At 45.3% G+C, this 22,651-nt stretch overlaps 1 protein-coding gene across 2 annotated transcripts in view; it reads right to left on the bottom strand.

The window, feature by feature from the left end:
• Positions 1-13,653: 13,653 nt before the first annotated feature.
• Positions 13,654-22,651, bottom strand: part of STAM (signal transducing adaptor molecule) — a 249,266-nt gene continuing 240,268 nt past the window's right edge. For both annotated transcript variants that reach the window (XM_085631519.1, XM_085631520.1), the window contains exon 14: positions 13,654-15,553. In XM_085631519.1, coding sequence (XP_085487645.1) covers positions 15,343-15,553 — 211 coding nt within the window. In that variant the 3' untranslated portion in view covers positions 13,654-15,342. The remainder of the gene's footprint in view (positions 15,554-22,651) is intronic.

The following is a 22,651-nucleotide window of genomic DNA, read 5'->3' as shown; positions in this document are numbered from 1 at the left end:
CGTGGCGTCGCTTTCTTTCTCGCCGGGACTCTTCTCTCGACGTTGAACGACGCCTCGATGCGGACCGGCGGCCATGTTCAGTGGGCGAAGAATGCCGCCTCTACGTCGAACGGCGATGTGAAGCCGACGACGGAGGCCCTCTCTCCCTCGACGCCGAACGCCGTGGGGATGCCGGCAGAGATGCTGCCACTCTCGATGTCGACGCGGATGCCAACCTCGACGCCGGACGCCGTCTAGATGACGACGGCGGAGGATCCTGCTCTCTCGACGTCGAACGCTGATGGAGCCTCGACGACGGAGTGGATCGTGCCCTCGACGACGGAGGGGTCACACTCCTCGACGCCGATCGTCGCCTGGTTGACGACAGCGGAGGTTCCCTGCTCCTCGACGCCGATCGTCGTCGGGTTGACGACGGCGGAGGGGTGGTGTCTCTCGACGCCGATCGTCACCGGGTTGACGACGGCGGAGAGGCTCTAGATCTCGACGCCGATCGTCGCCGAGTTGACGATGGCGGTCTGGACTTCGACGTCGACGACGTACCTGCTCTCGACGGCGAGCCCGCTGTCGAAAGTCCCTTCTTGGAAACACGACCTACCGGAACATCTTTCCTCAGCGCCGAGCCCGACGCTGAGGCGGAAGGACGAGAGGACTTGCTCCTAGATGAATCTCTAGGCCTCTTGGAGCCCTTCCTCACCGGAGATCGGCCTCTGGATGGTTGTGCCAGGCCATAAATGCGAATTCGCTCTCTGTCCTTCAAAGTTCTCTTGGACAGGCTCTGGCAGTGAGTACATGTCTTGGAATCATGATCCTCCGGTAGACACAGGATACAGACCCTATGAGAGTCAGTCCTGGCCTTTTTCTTGCCACAAGCAGGGCAAGGATCGAAAAGAGAAGGCATTTCAAGTTGGAAAAAATGCCCAAAACTGCCTAAAAAAGACAGCCTCTTACCGGCTTAGATGTAAAACGTCGAAGTAAGGGAAAAAACAGTTGAAAAATAGACAATATTTTCTGACAAACTCAGAAAAAAGTGGAGCTCTGTTGCCAGGATCCTTCCAGAAGGAGCCGGAAAGAACAACTGACCTAACTGTCACCCCTGAGGCATGATGGGAAGGTGGGGGTCAGGTGTGCCTTAAAGGCACGGTGTCAGTTTTTTGCTATGCAGCTATTAGTTAGCTTTTCAGTCTTTTTAGACTGGGTATTTGCAATGCAGCCTGGGAGCTTCCTATGCTTTCAGTGTTTTCTAAGAATTTCTGCTGTTTTCTAAGCATTAAAACAGTTTCCAAACAAGTTATAATGTTGTTTCTCATGTTGATAATGCTATTTTCTTATGTATAGTGGAAATTCCTTACAGCATGGTTCAGCTCTAGGGTGTTATGGGCTGCAATTGCTTGTGTATACATATAGGTATATATGTATGGATATATATATGTGGGGCACATATAATATACTGTTTCCGGGATCCCGCACATGGGCGGGAATATTCTAATGCTTATGACTTTGATGAGGATCCCCTGGAAGAGAACTTCTTGTTCCACACTTGATAACGCTGTTTGAGGAAATTAGTGAGACTGGGGAGATGACCCCTCTATGAGGGAAGCCGTGATAGTTACGCTTTTGAAACCAGGCAAACCCCCTAATGAATGCTCCTCGTTTAGGCCATTATCACTGCTTAATGTTAAAATATTTGCTAATATTCTTGCTAACCGATTGGCCCCATGTCGCCTGGTCGAGGGACCTGAGGAGACCCACGAAAAGGACACAACTGACGGGACTTTTACACCTCCCCTGCAGGGTGCTGATGGCCCCTTTAACGTGGACTGGATCACTGCGGAAGGAGGTGTGGCTCGGATGACGACATCGGGAGCGGACGAATAAGAATGCCGCGAGTTCCGTAAAGCGGAAGTTCGGAGACCTGACGGCGCGAAAGCCCGAGGAGGAGATATCGGAGACGCGGAGGAGAGCGAGGCGAGGAGGGAGACCGAGGAGAAGAGAGGAGAACGAGATTCGAAGGAGCAGAGAGGAGCGGGGAGAGACGGCGAGCCAGGAGGCCAACGGAACCACTTCTCGCCCCGCCACACCCCCGGAGGAGTGTGGCTGGGAAAGGTACGGGGTCGTATCCTGAGCTTCTTAAATCACCGGGAGGACGCTAGGGGAGGGAGTTCGCTGTCGGGAGGGCACCCGGGCTGAGGACGTTTTCTTGTGTTCAGAGAATCCCTCACTCACTTACATCGTTATTCTCAAACACGAGTGTTCTTTTGGTGCTGGAACCCCGGTGACCCCTCACACCCCTTTCCCCCTCAAATTTCGGACGTGGAGGGTCGTATATTAATCCCTATTTTTTTCCTTGCTTTTCGGGCCCCATCGGAGACATTCCCTACCCCGGGCCCTGCAGAGGAGAAGGAGAACAACAAGGAACCCGACCTATCCCTATCCTGGAGTATAACAAGCCGGAAGACCACCTTTCTCCCAAAGAGAACGAGATAACGCTTGTATTAACCTGGAATAAAGCCTCAACCCTGTACTTCAGTCTATTGGCGTTATTGGTCTATGCAGGGGAAGACAGCGCCTAGGCGACACCCCATTAGTACCACAAGTGGTTGGTCCATAACAGGCAGGGTTTTTCCCGGGGCGCAACTTGACGTCAACCTACGCACTGTATTTGGGGCGATACAGCATACTAAACTAGAGATCAAGGCTACTGCGGTCTTTTTTGACTCAGTGGAATTGGACTTTATGAATTCTGTAATGAGGAGCATGGGCGAGATATTCCTAAAGCTAGTTGTGGTCCTTTACAATTTCCCATCTGCTGGAATAAGAGTAGGATACGCAGTGACTGCCCCGATTAAGATATCCAGAGACACTCGCCAGAGGCCATTATCACCCCATCCTATATGGAATTGTTGTGGAGCCACTGGCTTGTGCCCTCAAGGAATACCACGGGCAGGGAGGGATTTGGTTCCCGGGATATAACTTAATAATATCCACCTATGCAGATTACACTCTTCTGTATATTAGAAACCCTGAGTCCAATCTATCCCTGGTATGAGAGATGTTGTGCGTTTTGGGGCATTCTCAGGCCTAAAAATTAATTGGTCCAAATCCACAATATTTACATTAACCCCAGCCACGGTACCTATCGAATTAGACTTCCCCCTTACCTGGTCTGATGACCTGGTGCACTATCTGGGAATTCAAGTCCACTCAGACCCTGAGTTAGTATGTAGTGAGAATTATGGTAAAGCAATTGCTAAGTTGGAGGAAGATGTGAACGCTGGATCCGCTTTCCGTTGTCACTCCTTGGTCGCATTTCTCAGATGAAAATGGTGGTGCTGCCTAGGTTTTTATTATTGTTCCAAATGGTTCTTCCCGCTCACTTTTTCTAAGTTACTAGATCATTGCTGGTGAGGCTGGCTTGGGCTGGTAAACAGCCATGCGTCCAATGGAAGATTCTCACTCTCCCTTATGCTCTGGGCAGGCTGAGAGCTCCAAAACTTTACTATAGGGTGGCACAATGCTTGCATGCTCACTACTGGGTCCACAAACAACCCCCCACCTGCAGATAGAAAAGGTGGTAGCAGCGCCCTCACTATTACCAACTGTTATTTCAGGCTCCAGGCGGACATACTGATATCCTAGATTCAATTAATGCCACAGTACATGCAACAACCTGATGAAGAAACAGGCGAGCACTATATTGTATTCCCCATTGACTCCATTAGAATAGTGCCAATGCCTGCTGATTAGCAGGTAAAGGGAAGTGGTCATTGCACTAGCGGCACTCAATATAACCAGAATTGGGGACCTGTTTCCAGCAAGCAACATGCATGACTGGGCTGAGATTGAAGCCGAGGGACATAATGGTCCCACTTAGTGTGATTTAGCTTCCACAGAGTGAGGCATGCCCTCCGTGAATTACTTGGTGATGACATGATGGAACCCCCGGAGGTCACCCCCTTCTCTTTTCTATTGTGCTCCGAGTCCCCTAACAAGATAGTCTCCACTATTTACAGTGCAGTGCAGGGCTACCGTAAGATTGTTTATAATAAAGCTAAGCTAGAATGACAGATCGATTTAGAGGTGGTCCTCGACGACAACACTTGGAGTTATCACTGTGAATCAACGCAGCGCATCTCTCTAAATGGTTGCCATCGACTAATAAGTTTTAAATTTTGAAACAGAGCTTACTACATGCCAGCCCGGCTGCATAGATATGGTTTACGTGACACAGCGGAATGCAAGCGCTGTAGAGCCAACCCAGTGGATTTCATGCATGTTGCTTAGGTATGCCCAGAAATAGCCAACTATTGGAGATTGATATTTCAAAAGCTGAGCGAAATCATAGAGCTACCATTTCCCCCTGACCCCCTGTTGGCGCTTCTAGGTTTCTCAAGACAAATAAAGAAGGACTCCGGCCGTTTGACAGACATGGGGCTGTTGATCGCAAAGCGCAGAATAGCTATGCGTTGGTCCTGGGGGCCGGCGCCTACTCTAATGGAATGGTCTAAAGATATGCTTCATTGTAACACACAAACCGAACAATATTGTGAACTACTCCCCCCGCAGAACCGCCCCAAACATTTTTGGGGCTTATATCAGAACTAGCTAGCAGGAAAGGAGTCAAATGTACCGCAGTTAGATGATCCCGATAAGTTGATTGTGTGTGCTCTAATATGCTCACTTGGCTTTTTATTGTCAAGCCGCCTGCTTCCTGAAATGTGGGTTGTGACTGTGTGGGTCTCTTGTTTTCTACAATGCTATCATGGCTTTCCCATGCGCACTGCCCCTTCCTCTAAAACTCAGGTAAGACGAGCTGCCAGTGCTGCTGCCGTACAGTACAGAAGGAGATGTTTGTGTTACGTCACGGTTTGGGCACCTCTGTTTATTGCTCATGTACCCAGTCACTCAATGCTGTCATCACAGAAGTATACTGTGGTCACTGTCAACGTATATTACGTTGTTTTTTTAATTTGCTTATAATTGTTTGCAATAAATCCTAATAAATACATTTAAAAGAATACTGATCAATTATTATACGCAACCAACGCTTCAAACTAAAAAGTAGAAAAAATGCTCTTTTGAGTAAAACTATTTCAGATCTATATTGTGCTGAGCCTGCTTGGAATTTAATAGTGACAGGAGATTTCAATTCAAACCTGATTGTCATCCGGATGAAGATGAAATCCCAGCAGTTAACACGTACTGGTGAGTACCACAGCAATTTCAAACTAGGACGACTTGGTTGACCGAATTGGTCAGCAATTAGCAACAGACAATTCTTCAGTTGTGGACTTGGTGTGGGCTCAAGGTCTTTCAGGGGAGGCGGGTGAGTGTATTGAAAGGGGAAATTAAACCAAGAGACCAAGCATGAAGAATTAAATGGGAGAAGGTGCTACCGGAGGCCATTTTAGACAAGTTGTATGCAGGAGAGTATATCAAACTGCCACTCAGCATAGAAAAAAAGGTTATTAGGGAGCAGGCGTGGGAAGCCCTCTCTCAGGTCAGTGTACTGGCTAATAGCTCTGAGTTTTGGGAAGTGGCTAATAGTCCTTACTTTTCTGCCTCGCAAATTTCAAGAGCGGACTGCACTATCCCTGCTGACAAATGGGTCTCACATTTTGAAGGGTTATATAGGGGAGTTGACTCTGGAGAGGCCAACACTTTGAGGGAGCCAGGTTCTGATATTAAACCATTGCTCTTTAGTGTAGATGGGGTCTATAAAGCTATTATGGCCACAGTTGGGAGCAAAGCGCCCGGATAGTGTGCCATCTGATCTCTATAAAGCTGACCCTGTGACCTGGGCTAATATTTTGACACAGGTTTCTAATGCAGCAGCCTTGTGTGGTTTGCCCCCCTTATGGTCCACGGCTAATATTCTGCCCATTTTCAAAAAGGGTGCGAGGGACGATCCACTATGCTACCGCCCAATTTCTCTATTGGACTCTGCAGCTAAGATTGTGGGAAATGCGGTACTGGACCACTTAGCTTTATGGTTAGATAACTGTAATGTCATCTCTGATTTACAATATGGTTTCAGGAAAGGTAGAGGGACCTTGGACCAATGCATTAATCTACATCTGGTTATTGGAAAGTATACCATTGTCAAAAAGGGCTGTTTGCATATGGCGTTTATGGATCTAACATCTGCGTTCTATTGTGTCAACAGTTCAAAGCTTTGGCCCATCCTATTAGACATGGATGCTGATAAAGTGGCCTTCCTACATAGGTCACACTCCAATCTGACAGTATCGGCCAGATATAATGGAAACGGCTCACTCTCAGCCTCCTGGGAGGGTTGAGAGAGGGGTAACACAGGGTTGTATTTTGGCCCCCCGTCCAGTTCACCATATATATTAAAAAGTTAGGAGACGTTTTGTCAGCTGCTTGCAAAGACATCCCCAGGGCAGGCACTAAATGTATCCCTGCTCTGCTTTATGCAGACGATGTGATGTTACTTGCCCAGACGACTGTGGGTCTACAAAGCCTCTTAAACAGTTCCACTGATTTTATGGTCTCTCTTGGCCCGTCAATTAATTTTTCTAAATCACATATTATGATGACAGACCGCACTAAACTCTCTAGACACATTTTTTTTTGCAGAATGCGGAACTAACAAAAGTTCCTTCTTTCTCCTATGGGGGTGTTGTTTGATGAAAGGGGGTTATGGGTGGCACAAAGAGCTGTTAAAACGAATATTTTGGCTACAGCTAAAGCGTTTAGGGCACCCTGAACTGTTCACGCACCATAGGCAGCTTTGCCCAAGAGAGAGGAGTGATTACTTGCGTATCTTCCTGGCTAGGAGGGTGGAAGCAAAGGAAGATAAGGAATTATCAACAATAAGACTACAATAAGACAATATATAATATTGAGTGCAGGGCCCTTAGGGCAACCCTATTGGTCTTATATTAATAATCTCCACCATCGTTTACTCCCAACTAGATTTAGATGTAACTTTATTCATTGGTGCCTAGCAGTCCCCAGAGGTTTTGCAAAGGCAGGTACCCAACAGCCCTGCCCCTGTGATAATTTTTCAGAACAAGATGTTCTACATTTTATTTTCTTCTGTGATTTTTACCTTCATTCCCTAAAAAATATATTCTCCTGCTGCTAAAGAATTGCAATTTTGCACAAGTGATGCTTGCCCAATATACCTACAAATGCTGTCTTCACCCGTGATCTGTTTTGGAGTTGCCAACTTCTTTACGGGGGATACCAAAGAGGATAATGGATGGAGCGTTTGAGCAAATCAAACACTCACCCCCAGTCAACTGATCTGGGTTTAATCCATCATCATTCTTTAGCTCACTCCATCACCCCAGTTCAGACATGGCCATATGCAGATCAGTCTGACCCTGTGCCTCATGGGAACAGTCCAGCCCGAACTGCCAAGCCATATCTTCCCTGGACCGGAAACAAGCATCCTGGGACCGGTTTCGGGTTCATAACCCTAATCAGTCAGGCTATCTTGAATCCAGTGGCAAAGTGAGCAAGGGACCCACATCTGAACACACCCTGCCAACATAGGGCGATAAAGCGATAAAAAAAGGGGATAATGGATGGAGCGTTTGAGCAAATCCAACACTCACCCCCAGTCAACTGATCAGAGTTTAATCCATCATCATTCTTTAGCTCACTCCACCACCCAAGTTCAGACATGGCCATATGCAAATCAGTCTGACCCTGTGCCTCATGGGAACAGTCCAGCCCGAACTGCCAAGCCATATCTTTACCTGGACAGGAAACAAGCATCCTGGGACCGGTTTCGGGTTCATAACCCTCATCAGCCAGGCTATCTTGAATCCATCAACTGTTGTTTTTGCATTTGTCACCCCGAGTGGGAAGGGTATGCCCAGACGTGGGTCCCGTGCTCTCCATGTCACTGGAATCAAGCTATCCTGACTGAAGAGGGGTGAAACCCCGAAAACCGGTCGTAGGATGCTTGTTTCCAGTCCAGGGAGGACCTGGCTTGGCAGTTCGGGCTGGACTGTACCCATGCGGCACAGGGTCAAGACGGATTTGCATATGGCTGGGTTCAAACTGGAACGACATGGTGAGCAAGTGAGCAAAAAAACGATGGATTTAGGACCAGATCTCTGTACTGGGGTGAATGTATGACATTGTTCTGCATTCTGTCCATCAACTGTTGTTTTTGCATTCGTCACCCCGAGTGGGAAGGGTATGGCCAGAAGTGGGTCCCGTGCTCTCCATGCCACTGGAATCAAGCTATCCTGGCTGAAGAGGGGTGAAACCCCAAAACCGGTCCTAGGATGCTGGTTTCCAGTCCAGGGAGGACCTGGCTTGGCAGTTTGGGCTGGACTGTACCCATGTGGCACAGGGTCATGACTGATTTGCATATGGCTGGGTTCAAACTGGAACAGCATGGTGAGCAAAAAAACAATGGATTTAGGCCCAGGTCTCTGTACTGGTGTGAATGTATGACATTGTTCTGCATTCTGTCCATCAACTGTTGTTTTTGCAACTTCTTTACGGGAGCACTTAGACAGAGTAAGAAGCTGTTTAAGGATTAATATGCCCTTTTCTGTGTTTATGCTGAGAGGAATTATATATGTTTTAATCATGGGTTGTTCATAGATATTTGTATTTAATGGCTCTGCACATAACTACTTGCACTTTACATGCTTCTTTTATATAACTCAGAATTTGCATTCTTGGTGTATTATAATGTATGCCCTGTTCGATTGCTTTTACCAAAGGTTTTAGAATTTAGATGGTTTTATATATTCTTAATCTCGAACTTATATAAGGAGTGCTGGTTTGTTGCATTTAACCGTCACACACCGATGGTGGTTTTAGTATTTACCATTTTTTATGTGCTTTTATGGCCTTTGTTGGCAAAATAAAGATTCTTTGACTTGACTTGAGTGGTAGTGAGGGAATTCATGGACAAGAAGGAAATAGGGAAGGGGGGAGCCAAAAAAGACTGTTGCACCGTGTGCGACCAGTGCTAGGGCCAACCCTGGCTGGAAGTGTTAGCCCCCCCAAAGTTCGGGCTCGTTGCACCCCTACTACATAGCGTGCCGGTTTCACTCACAGCATGCCAGGTGAGGACCGGGCCACAAGTGTGTCAGTCTGTGCCCGTCAGAGGGAGGAGGCTGGGCTGTGCCCTGTTTCTTTCATCTGTCTTCAAGGACGGGTAAGTGAAAAACTGCAAACACTGACCCCATTCCCAAGGGCACCAAAATTGAAGGCTTCCTCAAACATGCCATCAGTGCGTTTTCCAAGGTTACTGAACTTGCAGAACGCCACCTCTTACATGATGGCCTGGATCTTTTAACTGGCTCTGCTCTTACTTCATGCCCTGCACCAGTCGATTCCCTCAATGTTTTTCCTGAGCTCCCATCGTGACCCTCTTGCTCTATGCACTGGCGCGGCTGTCACCAGTACCCGGGCACTTACAGAACCTGTGGGTAAAAGCTCTATGAGAGGCAAGGCAGACCTAACCAATTGACAAATCTAGCTGCTAGCCTACCACTTGCTCAATCACAGACTTACCCTTTAGTAGCACCCTTGTTAACATTAACCTATTATGTGCCAACCTTTGTCCATTACGTAAGGCTCTGCTCAACTCTCTATTGAAACGCTTTAAGATCTTAGAGTCCAGTTCAGCATGTTGCTGAGCGATTGCATCTTACATACTCCATCTCGGACCTCAGCCACGGTTTCTTCACGTGACCAAGCGTCAGCTTGTATATCCACCTTGGGTGATAAAAATACATCCATGTCTACACTACCTGAGCCTCACAGGGTGGTTGCTGTGCGCCCTGCCCCGAACACCAACCACATCAGCAATTCTGTGGGCCAGACGGATCTTAATGTTCCACTGAAAGAGATTCTTGATAAAAGGCTCCACTCGACTCCGGTTTCCACCCAGAAAGACCCCGACTCAAGCACAGTGCGAATTTACAGTTGCCCACAGTGAATCTGTTTACGGACGCTTGTCCATATGTTCTCATCTTAGCAGATGTCCCCAGCACATCTGGTCCTAAACCAACCTCTCAACTTGAAAACAAAGTAGTACATTGTCTGTGTATATAAAAGGGGCTTCTGTATGAACTATGAGCAGAATCTGATGCTTAGAAGGGTTAAATGGATTGGGTCATCCAATAAATGCTTCGCCGACAACTGTGAAATATAAGTACCCGTAATTTGTTAGTGATCTGTTGAGAAAGGTTTGCAATGCCCAGCAAATGAGTGGCACCATTAAGGCTCTACCATCTGGCTTTTTCTACAGGCCACCTGTCCCTCCTCGCCCTATATTTCGGCCCCATTTGCCCTCTCAAGTTACCCTGAGCCTGGACCGCTGGATTCCAATTCAGAATTTCTTTCAGCCATTGGAGGGCTTGCAGCAAGTTGAATGACTGCCTACTCTGGCTCCAAACACCTCTAGAGCTCAGGCCGAAGGCCCCCCTCGGAAGCTCTCTCCGATTACTCTTTTTTCTTTTTGTGTGCAACTTCAAACTTGCAAACCAGAACATTGTCGGAATTACCTCAAAAATTTCCATGGCAGGCTGGTCAGATTTCCGGTCTGATTTTGACATGCCATTCTTTCAAGAGACTAGGGCTGCTGCAGACCTGTATTTTAAAGGTTTTGTTATTCCACACTTGTGGTCCTTTCTGGTTTAGGCAGGGCTAAAGGGGGCTTCCCACTTGGTTGAAGAAATCACATGTGAGAGTCTTGAGGGTATCAAACTATTTTTTGTCAATCTGAAAAATCTAGGGTTTTGCTTGATCAACTTTTATAATGAAGATTTTCCCTGAAACAAATTTGGTGAACAGCATTTGTGCTAATCCTTATCACACTGAACATTCGTCCACCCTGATTCTATGTGGCGACTTTAACACAAAACTCTTAGGGAATACAGTGAGTTTTATCATTAGTAGTATTGATAAGTGTACTTTTTATCACAGCCCTCAGATGCTCGTGGCTCACAACTGCAGGAGTACACAGCTGAGCGCCATCTTCTAAACGCGTTGGAAACAGACAAGCCAGGCCATAAAAGTATACCCACTTTATTTGGCAGGGACTGTTATTCTATTATTCATTATATTTTTCTTTCTAGGAGCTTGTTTCAGTACCTGCTTATTCCACGACTACTTGTCCAACATTTATGCTCCAGTGAAAATTCCCTTTAAAATCTTTCTGCTACTGGGTTAGCAAAACAAACGGCAGAGTTGAACTTTATGCCTTCATGTATTCTCAACTAACATGAACAAGCATTTGCAATGCAATAGGTCTCGCATTTGCAAGAGTTAGAGCTATTGCCACTGTAATTGATAATGTGTTTTACATAGGTGTTTTTGTTTAGAGTGGTGTGGATGTTTGTGGAGTGTAGTGGAATTATGTGGGCTGTATTGGAATTGTTAGATGTGGAAGTGAAATGGGTTGGAATTGCGTGGTGTGTAAGGTGGGTGTGTGTGTAGTGGAATTATGTGGCAGATGGGGCTGAGAGATGCAGAGAATAGAGAGGAAGATAGAGAGGAATAGGTAGTGTGTGCAGGAAGTGGTGAATGAACTCCAGAGGAGCAGAAAGTGTGTGTGATCACTTGGTCCTTTTCCCGGGTATCCCTCCTGTATCTGCTGTCTACACCCATGTCATTTTATACAACATTGTTCAGTGGGTTGAGCAGTTGTTGCAGTGATTTAGGATTGCGCTAGAAACATGGAAAAAGGCAGGGCTGCCTGAGCCCTTATTTCTTATAATGTTGATAAGAGTTGTTTTTGCAATAGTAGTAATCAATGCAAGTAGACAGTTTAGCATACACTGCTACTCAATTGCTGTGAGACAAACCCACACACAGTTCTGGCAGTGGACCTCCTTCATGTCACTATTGAGGTTCAAGATTGCTCCCACTATGCACCTCAGTGCTAACCAGAAGCCACCTACTGCAGCATGCATTCCCAATTCACTGTGCTTTAACTTTCTCGCTGCATGCCAACCCTGAAAACAACATTGACATTATGAAACTATGTCCCTAACACAACACCCATGTTGAGTTTGTGCCAGCTGTCTGCAGCCGGCACGTCAGTGCTCTTGTGTGCCTCCTGACGCCATCTCTCACGAGGACCTCTGCACAGAGCCCTTTAACAGCTTTCCATTGAGGTGCTTGTCAATCGGATTATTGGGGTACAAAACCCTGGTGGCGGTCGGGAGTGTAAATGATCCAGCATAGACTGGTCCATTGCACAACTGGTGGGAAAAGCTATGCTTCGGGTTCACTGCTTCTTCCAGTGAATTTTCAAAACCCTCCGTTTCTTTTGTTTTTTATTCTGTCATAAATATATGCTGGGAAAAAAACTAGAAAGACCTCAGGGGCGCCCGATGTTTCCCTCTACCAGTAGTGAGATGCATTAAGACATAAGAGGTCATAGAAAGGGCCTCTGTGCAAGACAAAGTACTTTGGCGCTCTACATGAGTGTGTCAAGCGCTGTAGAAGAAACACCGTTGGATCCAAAAGGAGGCGCGGATGAAACGCCTTTGAGACATAGCTGTGCTCATCCAAACAGTTCAGCCATTAACCCCACTGACACACCACAAACAGTGCGAACACGAGCTGTACACTAGCCGAAGTGAGGGGGCTGGTGCACGTGGCTGCAGAAATACAGACAATGTTTCAAAAGTAGGTGCCCCCGCCCTTGCTCTAATAGCGCCCTGGGCGGACACAAAGGTTTCACCCTTGCTACTGCTGTGAATGAAATGATTCAGAGGCCAGCCCTCAGCTGGCTACATGAAGCCTGTGACTGCACCACTCAAAATTAAAGGGACGGGGAGCAGCGGGAATGTCCCTATTGCAAGGGGAGAAGCGGCAGTCTGATTTGAAGCACCTGTGACACAGCCATTAGCAAGACGGCCTCGCCATGACGTTAATAATGTCATTGCGCATGACGTGCGGCCGCCATCTTAATGTGGGGCAATGTGAATTAAAAATTGTAGCAGTAGTGATTCTCTCTGCGCTTTGCTGCGCGTAACTGGAAATAAATGTAAATAGTTGTGGTTACGATTCTCTTTGCCGGGAGGAGGCGGGGGAAACCGCGTCCTCAGAAAAAGTAGCTTAATTTGACCTCTGACTTTGAATGCACAGCAAATGTAACATAAGGAGAACATTATTTACAACCCTGTCTACAGAAACAGACCTGGAGCCACTGAAAACATCCAGCGCTCTGGTCAAACGCTGTTAAAAAAAGGGAAAAGGAGTCCCTAAACAGATGTTACAATGGGACAAGCAGAAGGGTACAAGGACTAGGGCACTGCACTGTGGGAGTAAACAACAGAGGAAAAGGAGGGACAAAAAGGTAGAATTGACCACTAGCAGGCAAGGATTTTTTGGGACACTGAAATAAACAAATCAAAAGCAGTGGGCTGGTTTAAGCCCACAAAGAAGTATATACAAGAGGTCTCAAAAGCTCGACCCAAAATGATATGGTGGAACTAATAACATCTACATTTAACAGTTCAATAACGTCAAAAGATTGGCCTGACATAGGTTGAAAACATACAAGGGTAAATGTCTGTAAGTGTACTTCGAATGCAACGTCAGTGCAGGAAGCCGACTTAATAACAAATCATTAAAGGACACACATTTTGCAATTGTATATTAATTTAGAACACAAACTGATCAAAAGAGAACTCAGCATTACCTGATGATTTTGTTTAATAATTCTTCAGCTGTACATAGCATCATGCAAAACCAAAGAGTACGAAATGCAATTTTTTTCTGGTTGCAGGAAATATAATACACAACTTGTAAACTGTTCTCATAAGACGATTAAAAAAACGACTCTTTGATCATTTAAAACAATGAAAAACAATTGAATACACATTAATAATGAACTGTTCGCTCCCCTTCAACTCTTCGTGCTGCTAATCAATTGAAGCATTGAATAATCGCCGCCTGCAGATGAAATAACTTAATTGCTAAACAATGCTAGACTATACAACATGTAGTATATTTAAATATGTACATATCCTGAAAATATACAAAAGAATACAGGCAACTGTAGTGATACAGTGCCCTTATTTAAAAAAAATGATGTAAAAGCACACAAGTGTGTACTTCTGGATCCATAATCTGCTCTTTAGTGACCAAAATTAATCGGATCAGACTTACACAATGTAGTGTTATGTTTTCTTTCCAGTTACTTTACAGCTGAGTGCCAACCAAAACAGTTTCCCCCATCTTTGGTATTTTACCCCACTAAAAAAGCAATCTTAAAATGCAAAACACCCAGCTGCACTAAGACATGGAGAGGCCTAATCATTTTATGGTTTAAATAAGTAAGTGAGGTACATGCATGTTTAATGGTCTCACAGTATGTTAAAGTAATTTGGAAACGCTACATAAAATAATTTTTAAATGTATCTGAAGAGGCAATCAATGCCCTCATTTAGTCACCAGAAACAAATATTATAAGTAAAGGAAAACTGCAATCACTGGTATTTAGTCCTCTAAATTCAAGACCTATTTTCTGTTTGAGATGAATACACACACACACACTTAAGACAGACAAAGGTAGAAGAACTGTTCCACGTAGCTACTCTGCCACTATAAAACAATATACACAAAGGGCCTCATTTAATGAATTGCAATAACCTAAAAACACTCTGGTTAGGGGCAGATGCCGCAAACTTACCACACGGCCATGGGTCCTCCACCAGTGATAATCCTGCTGAGGCAGATTTACTCAATATGATTCTGGATTACTGGCAGATTTTGTAGTACTGACCACCTCTAAATCAGGCCCTAGGAAGGATCTCAAAGGTATTACAACATGGTGGCTCTACATCCCCACCGGAAATCCTGCAGAAGGCGACTTACTGCATCCGTCAGAAAATAGCACATTTCAGTTTACTCTTCTCTAAATGAGGTCCAAAGTCTTGCATACATTTGCGGAATACAATAAATCGGGATATCCACTGAATTATTAATTATGAATGGGAATGGATTTAGAATAGTTATTGTCTGTGTGATCCGACCCATCAGCTAACTAAATGACTACCAGACAGTCACACAATATGTACAGCACATATAAGCAGTGACACTGAGTTTTGAAATCCGACGATCAGCCAATTTCTTCAGCAATCTATCGTGTACCAACCAATAGGCATTTTGAAATAAATCAAATGTCTCAAATATTTGCATTCATCTGCAAAAACAAAATCGTAGTTGTTTGAAAAAGCTGGAGAGTCAGTGCAAATTGAACACAGCCACCAGTTTGATGAACATAAGACTGTGGCTAGACTCCTACTAAGCAGAAGATACAAAGATAACGAGTAAAGTCATGGTCAGCAGTGTTAGCAGAGGTGGGAATTGATGGGTATCCAAGTCCTATAGCAATGCCTTTTGAGAGTATGCATTTTGCTGGCTGTCTGCTGACTGTGGAAGGCTTGGAGATGCTGAACTGTAGCTTGGCACCTGTGGCATATTAGGAACAGCATTATGATATGCGCTAATGTCAGAGGATGTAGCCGGAGGAGGGCTGTACACTGAAGCTTGGTTGGCATATGTAGGCACGGGCGCAGAACTGACTCCGGTACCACTGAAAAAAATAAACACAACAGCAATTACCAATCATTTAAACCATGGGTCATTTAACTGCAGTACACTTTGTTTCCGTCCATAAACCATTCAGAGACAGCTGGTGTTAAGGCGTGAGATAGGCGTCACCTGACACCCTGGGAGCAGTAACAAAAGGGTCAGAAAAAACACCGAGCATATGCTGCTCAGTGACAAAGATGTGCAAATCTGTGTTTTTAGGTCTCGCTAGAGCCAGCGCATGCGCTGCTCTGCGAGACATTTAGTATGGGCTTCAAAAAGTGCTACCACAAGCTGCTTTGGCTAGCCTAGCGCTTGCGTTCACGTGCACGCGCACAACCACCAGCTTTCAGCGCCCGATCAGGCGCCATCTCCCTTTCCTCTCATTTGATTGCTTTCACGCTCCTCCGCCCCTCCCCTCCCGCGCAGCTTTCACTTTCGCGCGCGGCTAATGCTTGTTTTATAGTTACAAATGCACTTGTATACGTAGATTTACAGTGCAAACCTTACTGGGCCGCAACCGTTGAGCACAATTAACATTTTTGCACATTTAGAAATAGATTACCAGGCTAGTATTAGGCTATTCTAATAAGGGTTTCCAGTTAAAGAAGGAAGTAGACCCCTCTCTATTCGGCAAGAAGCTGATGTTTACACTCCAGCACTGAAAAACACATGTCCAGTCCTGTGTACTCGAGGGAGAGCCCGGTTGGTAAGTGCTTGGTACACTGGATTATATTCTGTGCACATACCTTCATATAAGCATCAATGTCACTAGGTATGTATGGCGGCAGACTTCAGCCGCCATTTTTAAGAAGACCCTGTTACTATCGCACTTAAGGCTGTTTCATATGCATTACAAACTCAAATTATTCTCAAAGTGCACAATTATGCTCATTTTCTCGGTCGTGAAAGTACAACATGCTGAGTTGCCCCTGACACATGTAGCTCCATTTTCCACGAAAGGTTTTAAAGAGCTTCTTAGCTGCTACTTGACATAAGCGACTCATTATAAATGTGATATTAATTTGAACTCTCTCGGAGGGTCAAATCATTATTACTACACCCAGTAAGAACCGTGGGGATTGTAGGGGATTGTTTAAATAAGAGTATTTAAAAACTCTCTGAATCTTAGAAGATTGGGTTCGGCACGAACCTCGAGAGGTAAATTGTTCCAGGTTTTCAGGCAACCTGCAAATAGCACAAAGATCTCCACAATGTGTGCTTTAACCCACTGAGCTTTCTACTGGCATTGGATCCAGTCACTCGCAGGGTCACACACGCCCTATTTTGAGAAAGTGCATAAAACTGCTGTGATATCTTCCTGCGACTGAAACCTGAGGGCCAAACTCGAGCTCACAGCCATGCATCCTCCATGTGCAGGAAATGCATATATCAACTGAGCTATTGTACTGTGATGAGAACGCGTGGCCTGCTGGGTAATCTATCTCAATAGAAGGTGCATTCATTTGCTATGCTGTCTAACTGGAGTAAGAACATGTGGTCCGCATTGTTGTACTCAGAGCTCTACAGATGTGGCTTTAACACATGACCTATTTTATTGGGATTAGAACCTGTGACCTAAAGGTTACACACAGATCTCTAAACAGGTGCATTAACCCGCCGACCTCTCTAACCGGCTAAGCTGTTTGCACCGAGGCTACACCTGCTCAAATGGCAAGAGAGAAGGGAAGCGCCTCGACAACATTTTTAAATAATCCTGGAATTCTAGATACTTTTTAAACAAAGAGGCGCACTTAGTCGCAACATTTCTGGCGATGTTCACAATCCCTTAGCCTTTTAATCTATCCCACGCGGGTGTTAAACAATACGGCATTGTTTTTAAAAAAAAAAAAAAAAAACTCTGCTGGCTTTTGAAATACATTTTTAATCTTTTCAGCTATGGTGATTTTTTCTTTAGGTCTGTTCCTGTTTTTTTTTTTTAAACAGCTCCGCTTACAATTACAAAAGACGGCACAGTATTCTGAGCAAAATCACATAATTTGTACATGCAGACAATATTGCAGGATGTCAAATTTAGCGTTATTGGAACACTGACAGCGCGTGCACTTATGCAGTGGGCTGCTGCACTAGAATCGGAAGTTACAAGCGTTTCTGGGGTGGACTTATACATATTACAACAAGCATTGGCATAGCCAATAGGTCTCGCCTTTGGGACCATATAAGTGTTTAGCCATGCAACAGTTGATGTTTTTGCACCAAGGATATTGTGATGAATAACTAAATACTTATAAGGTCCCAAAAGTGAGACCTATTGGCTGTGCCAATGCTTGTTTTGAGGGGGTGGGAGAGGATAGTCCTTGGCCATGAGCATGTGTTGGCTGGGCAAGGTTTTTCTTGAGCAGCGAGGACTCACTGGTGGGCGCTGTGTGTGTTACTGTCAGGAATAGACTTACTTTGGGCGCTATTCACATGGGCCACGGAGGGGTCAGAGAACCTCCATTAATTTCAATGGCTGGGGGCAAGGCAGGCTGTTTGAGACAATGTAGGAGTGGGTGTGTCAGTGGCCTCTGCCTTTTCCACTGAGACCCAGCAACTCCTGTTGATTTTCTTATGATAGTTGGGCTGGGGTCTGGGGGAGTCCGACAGCTTCCTTTGAGGTTCAGCTACAGTGTGGGTTCATAGTTGGTGCCACTGCATTCCAGTCACCAGGCGCAGGGAGAATAAGTAGGTGAGTGAATTTTGGGTGAAGTTTTCTTGCATGATTCATTAGAAATTTGGGTGCGTTTATATTATGTGCATTTTGGTGTTTCTTATCTTGCTAATAACTCACAGATACATGTCTTGTTCATGAGTGCTGACAGCCTACGACCTGCCGCACACACAAGGCATGCCTGACAGGCGGACCCTCATTTAGGCCACTCAAAGCACCTAATGTGCATTTAAATTCTTAGGCTCCGAGGTTGACAATGGAGCCAAGGGCACAGCGGGGTCCTGAGGTGTACAAGCCCCTCTCTCTGTCTGTGTATAATAATGTATATAAGTAAACATGCTTGGGTTGATAAACTGACAGACCACAAAGGTAAAGCCATCAAGCCCCTCATGTTCCCACTTCCAAGCAATTATCAGTGGATAATAAAAATGTCAAGATAAGGATGGTGAATAATGCACCTGAAACCGATTGGAGTTTTCTTTAGTTGCAGTTCAGGGGCGTAACAAAGGACCCCACAGCGCTCACTTCAAAACTACAGTGCGGGCCCCCACAGTCCTAGCTGGCCTCATAAGAAATTAAAGCCTAACCGTTGTCACTTCTGCAGAGGCGGATGAGTTGGAGTGGGTTCACTGCACAAGCTTGTATTTCCAGGCCTTACATAGTGGGTGGGACCCCTTCGGTGACCAGTGAAGCCTGTCAGCAGCACATTGAACTAGAAACCTCCCCTGCTGGCACATACATTTTATTACGTTATACAGTATTTGCTGATAGAAACAAATAAAGCGCCTATAGTGGATTTAATTTGCATTTCCACATGCATTACAGAATAACATCCTGAATACCCTAAGGATGTCTGTTGATTTAAGTTTCTGAAATAACTGGGACACAAACTGTCAGCACATCAACCCCTTTGTAAAAATCAAGAATAGTGAAACCGGTTTTTAATGTGCTCTATCGTCACTCTCACTACAGCGTACGCTGATCACTCAATGGTATCAGCATTTCTTTTATGAGAGGAGTATTTTAAAACTCGTGAAGTTGAGTTCTGAGAGGCACGAAGTAAAACACTGGGCATGACAGGTGTCAGAATGAGGGTGTAGGGGTCCCTCACCATAGCTTGCAGGGGTGCTCCCTAAAACTTTGTTACTCAACTGTTGCAGTTTTAACTCATCCTAAAGTGGGGAACAGGATAAATGCGCCTCCTGCAAAGCCACACGATGTAACATGGAAAGGATGTGACGTAAAGGTCAGAGCTGCTGACTTTGCAGCTGGGGAGCCAGGTTCAAGTCTGGTTGTCAGCTCAACATCCTGTGATTCTGGGAAAATCATTTAGGGCCAGATGTACTAAGGTTCCCGTTTGCATTTCTTAACCCCTTGAGTGCCCCGCCCTTTCCCCGCCCTGTGCCGGCCCTTTCATTAGCGGGCGGGGTTCATGACGAGATAGTCTCGTCATGGGCACAGCGCAACCGCGGCCCATGACGAGACCATCTCGTCATGGGCACTCAAGAGGTTAAATAGTGACTCAGTAGGAACCGCTATTTAAGAAATACAAATGGATATATACAAAACCTGCGATTCCCTAATAGCGATTCCTACAGATTATGAATTGCTATTAGGGAATCGCAAATAGGAAATGCCATTACATTCCCTCCTATGGACGAAACAGGAAATGGTTTGCATTTCTTAAATTGTGATTTCCTAATAGGAAATCGCAGTTTAAGAAATGCAAAACCATGGGTACCTCCGGGCTAAAGGCCCCCCTGGAGGCACCCTGAATTGCTTTGAGCACAAGTAAGTGCATATATGTCCTTGAGGCTTATGTTGCTTCATGTCGCAATAAATAAATGCATTTTTAATGCATTTTTTCGTTTTGCACATGGTTACCATCGACTTGAAGTCGATGGTAATTGCATTTCTTAAATACCCAATCCGCATTTAAGAAATGAGTTGTACATGTGCTTTAGAAATAAATCGTAAATAGGTAATCCCTATTTGCGATTCCTAAATTGCGGTAGCAATTTGTGATTTCTACAGTGTAGAAATCGCACATTGCGACCATTTTTTGCCCTCTGTAAATCTAAAAAGGCCATTTAGCATTTCTTAAATGTCCAAAATAGCAATTCTGCCCGTTACGAAATGCTAAATGACTTTGTACATCTGGGCCCAAGTCTCCCGTGCCTACTTAGCGCTCCAATGCCTTCGAGTCGAGTTTGCAATGTATAAAACTGCGAAAAAACCGTAAGGTCACATAATGTTTCCCATTTAATACACCTGTCTCCTTTCCTTTGTGCCTCCCCTCACCCCTATCGCTGTCAGTGTCCTTCCTCCTGTATATGCATGTGCTGCATGGCTAAACACTTAAAAGGTCCCAAAGGCGAGACCTATTGGCTATGCCAATGTTTGTTTTGTTAGCACTCTAGACTAATGGAAGTTTGTGGGAAAAAAGGTGTAAGGTTCTGAACCTGTGCTTTGCAATTTACATGCAGCTGTTTGATAGTTCATAGCTCACTGTGCTATACTAGGACTGTAACTTGTGAACTGCAAGTAACCAAAGGCTCTCTGTGACAAAAGGAGTAACCCACTGAGCTATCCATGTAAAATACTATTACGAGCGGTGATAAAATGGACAGATTAATAGTGTAAGAGCGAAGGTGGTAACAATTGTGGAAAATGAGCAAAAAATGCTAAAGAAAAAATGACCAAACTACATTAAATGGTATAAAAGAATGAGTGAAAGAAGGAGAAGATGTGCAGGGGCAAATCAGAGATGGGTACGGCTAAGGAAGGTTAGGAATGGAGGCGGCGGTCAGAGAACGAAGTCTAAAAGAAAAACACAAGACAGATGCAGGACGGGGTAAGACGAAAACAGAGGCAAATAAAAATGGAGCTAGAAAAGGGGCGAAATGAATACATAACATAAGCTGGATTCATTGTACAAAAGGGAGACAAGGCTAGAGAGAGAGATTGGAGGGTAACTAGGCCAGAGGGAGAAACAAAGTGAGAGCGTGAAAAACGGACTCACCCAAAATGGTAGAATTGATACGTGTCTGGAAATGCAACAAGCGGGACCACGCAACCGCGAAATGGAAAGCAAAACATGATACAGAACAGATGGCACCCTGCGCACCCCTGCTCGCTCCCGCAAGCTGGAGGCCACCACATGCATGAGTTTTATGAAAGTCTGGAGTGATTCCAAGAGGCCCTCTCCTAGAGCAGCGCATGCACGCTGCGTTAGGCTCGACCTAAAACCTAGGAATGTAAGGAAACATGAGTCAATTCTCAGAACCCCTGGAAGTGACTAAAGTTTTGACAAATGCTGTTCAATTAAGTGGTGGTAATTTTGGAATTTGAGACATGTTGCTATTTTTCACAACGGTTTGAGTTCCATTTAAAATTGTGACAACAGAAGCAATTGCAACAATAATGTTACTCAGAATGCTCATTTGGATTGGTATGTGTGTGCAGATGATACTTTTGTGTATTCTGGTTTAAATGATTTTGCAATCAATAATAATAATGATGATCTGGTGGAAAACAGGAGGGAAGGAGTAGAGGGTGTTGCCCTTGGAGATGGCAGCGATGCAGTGGAGGAACTAGGCATGGAAGGGTGTTCTGGAGGTGTGGTTAGTGAAGAGGGCAAGCGCACAGACAAGCGTGTATGCACCAAACCAAAATAAATGTCAGACTTCATCTGCGATGACCCATGTAAATAAGTACTCATCCAATATGTTTTATTTTCCTTCTTTCTACTTTGTTTTGGGGGGGGGAAGATGTGTTGTGTTTACTTTTGCATGTGTTCTCTACATTGCATAGGTGTTCCATGTTCCGCGCCACCTCCTTGTCCACGTCAGTGATTCAATTTTAGATCCCTGGCAGTGGATGTTAGGAGCTGGATGAAGAATGAGGCGTTCCCCCTTCTTGCTGCACCAGTGTTTCTTTACATGAATAAAGGAACTCAATTTACTTCACTCGTGTTCGACTCGACTTTACACAAACAGCTTTAGTTGCTTGATCGCCCTGCTATCAGGTGGTCAGGGAAGCGAGAGCCGATGAGAGCAGAGGCAGTGACATCACAAAAGGCGAGGTCACAACCAATGCGGTGAGAAGAAGCGAGATCAGAACCAGTAAAATGGAAATCCAGTGAACTCCGAGCCATGAACGTTACAACGAGAGCCGGCTCCAGCAATGTCCAGGGATGCCCACCCCTGGGACATTGCAGGTTGCTATGGCATGGCGGAGGCGCTGCTCCCACCATGCCATAGCAAACTCTGCTTTGCTTCATGGAAGCGACAGTATTGAAAATGCTCTCGCTTCCATGAAGCAAAGCAGAATTGCTTTTGGGCAGAGGGAGCTGCATGTTTGCAGCTTCCTTTGCCCAAAAGCAGTGAGGACTCCTGCAGGAGGCTGGGAACCGGCAGAGACCGTGGGGGC

The sequence above is a fragment of the Triturus cristatus genome, chromosome 10, assembly GCF_964204655.1.
Source record: "Triturus cristatus chromosome 10, aTriCri1.1, whole genome shotgun sequence".
Classification (NCBI taxonomy): Eukaryota; Metazoa; Chordata; class Amphibia; order Caudata; family Salamandridae; genus Triturus; species Triturus cristatus.
The sequence above is the reverse complement of the archived record's forward strand: the minus strand, read 5'-3'. Positions and strand labels throughout refer to the sequence as shown.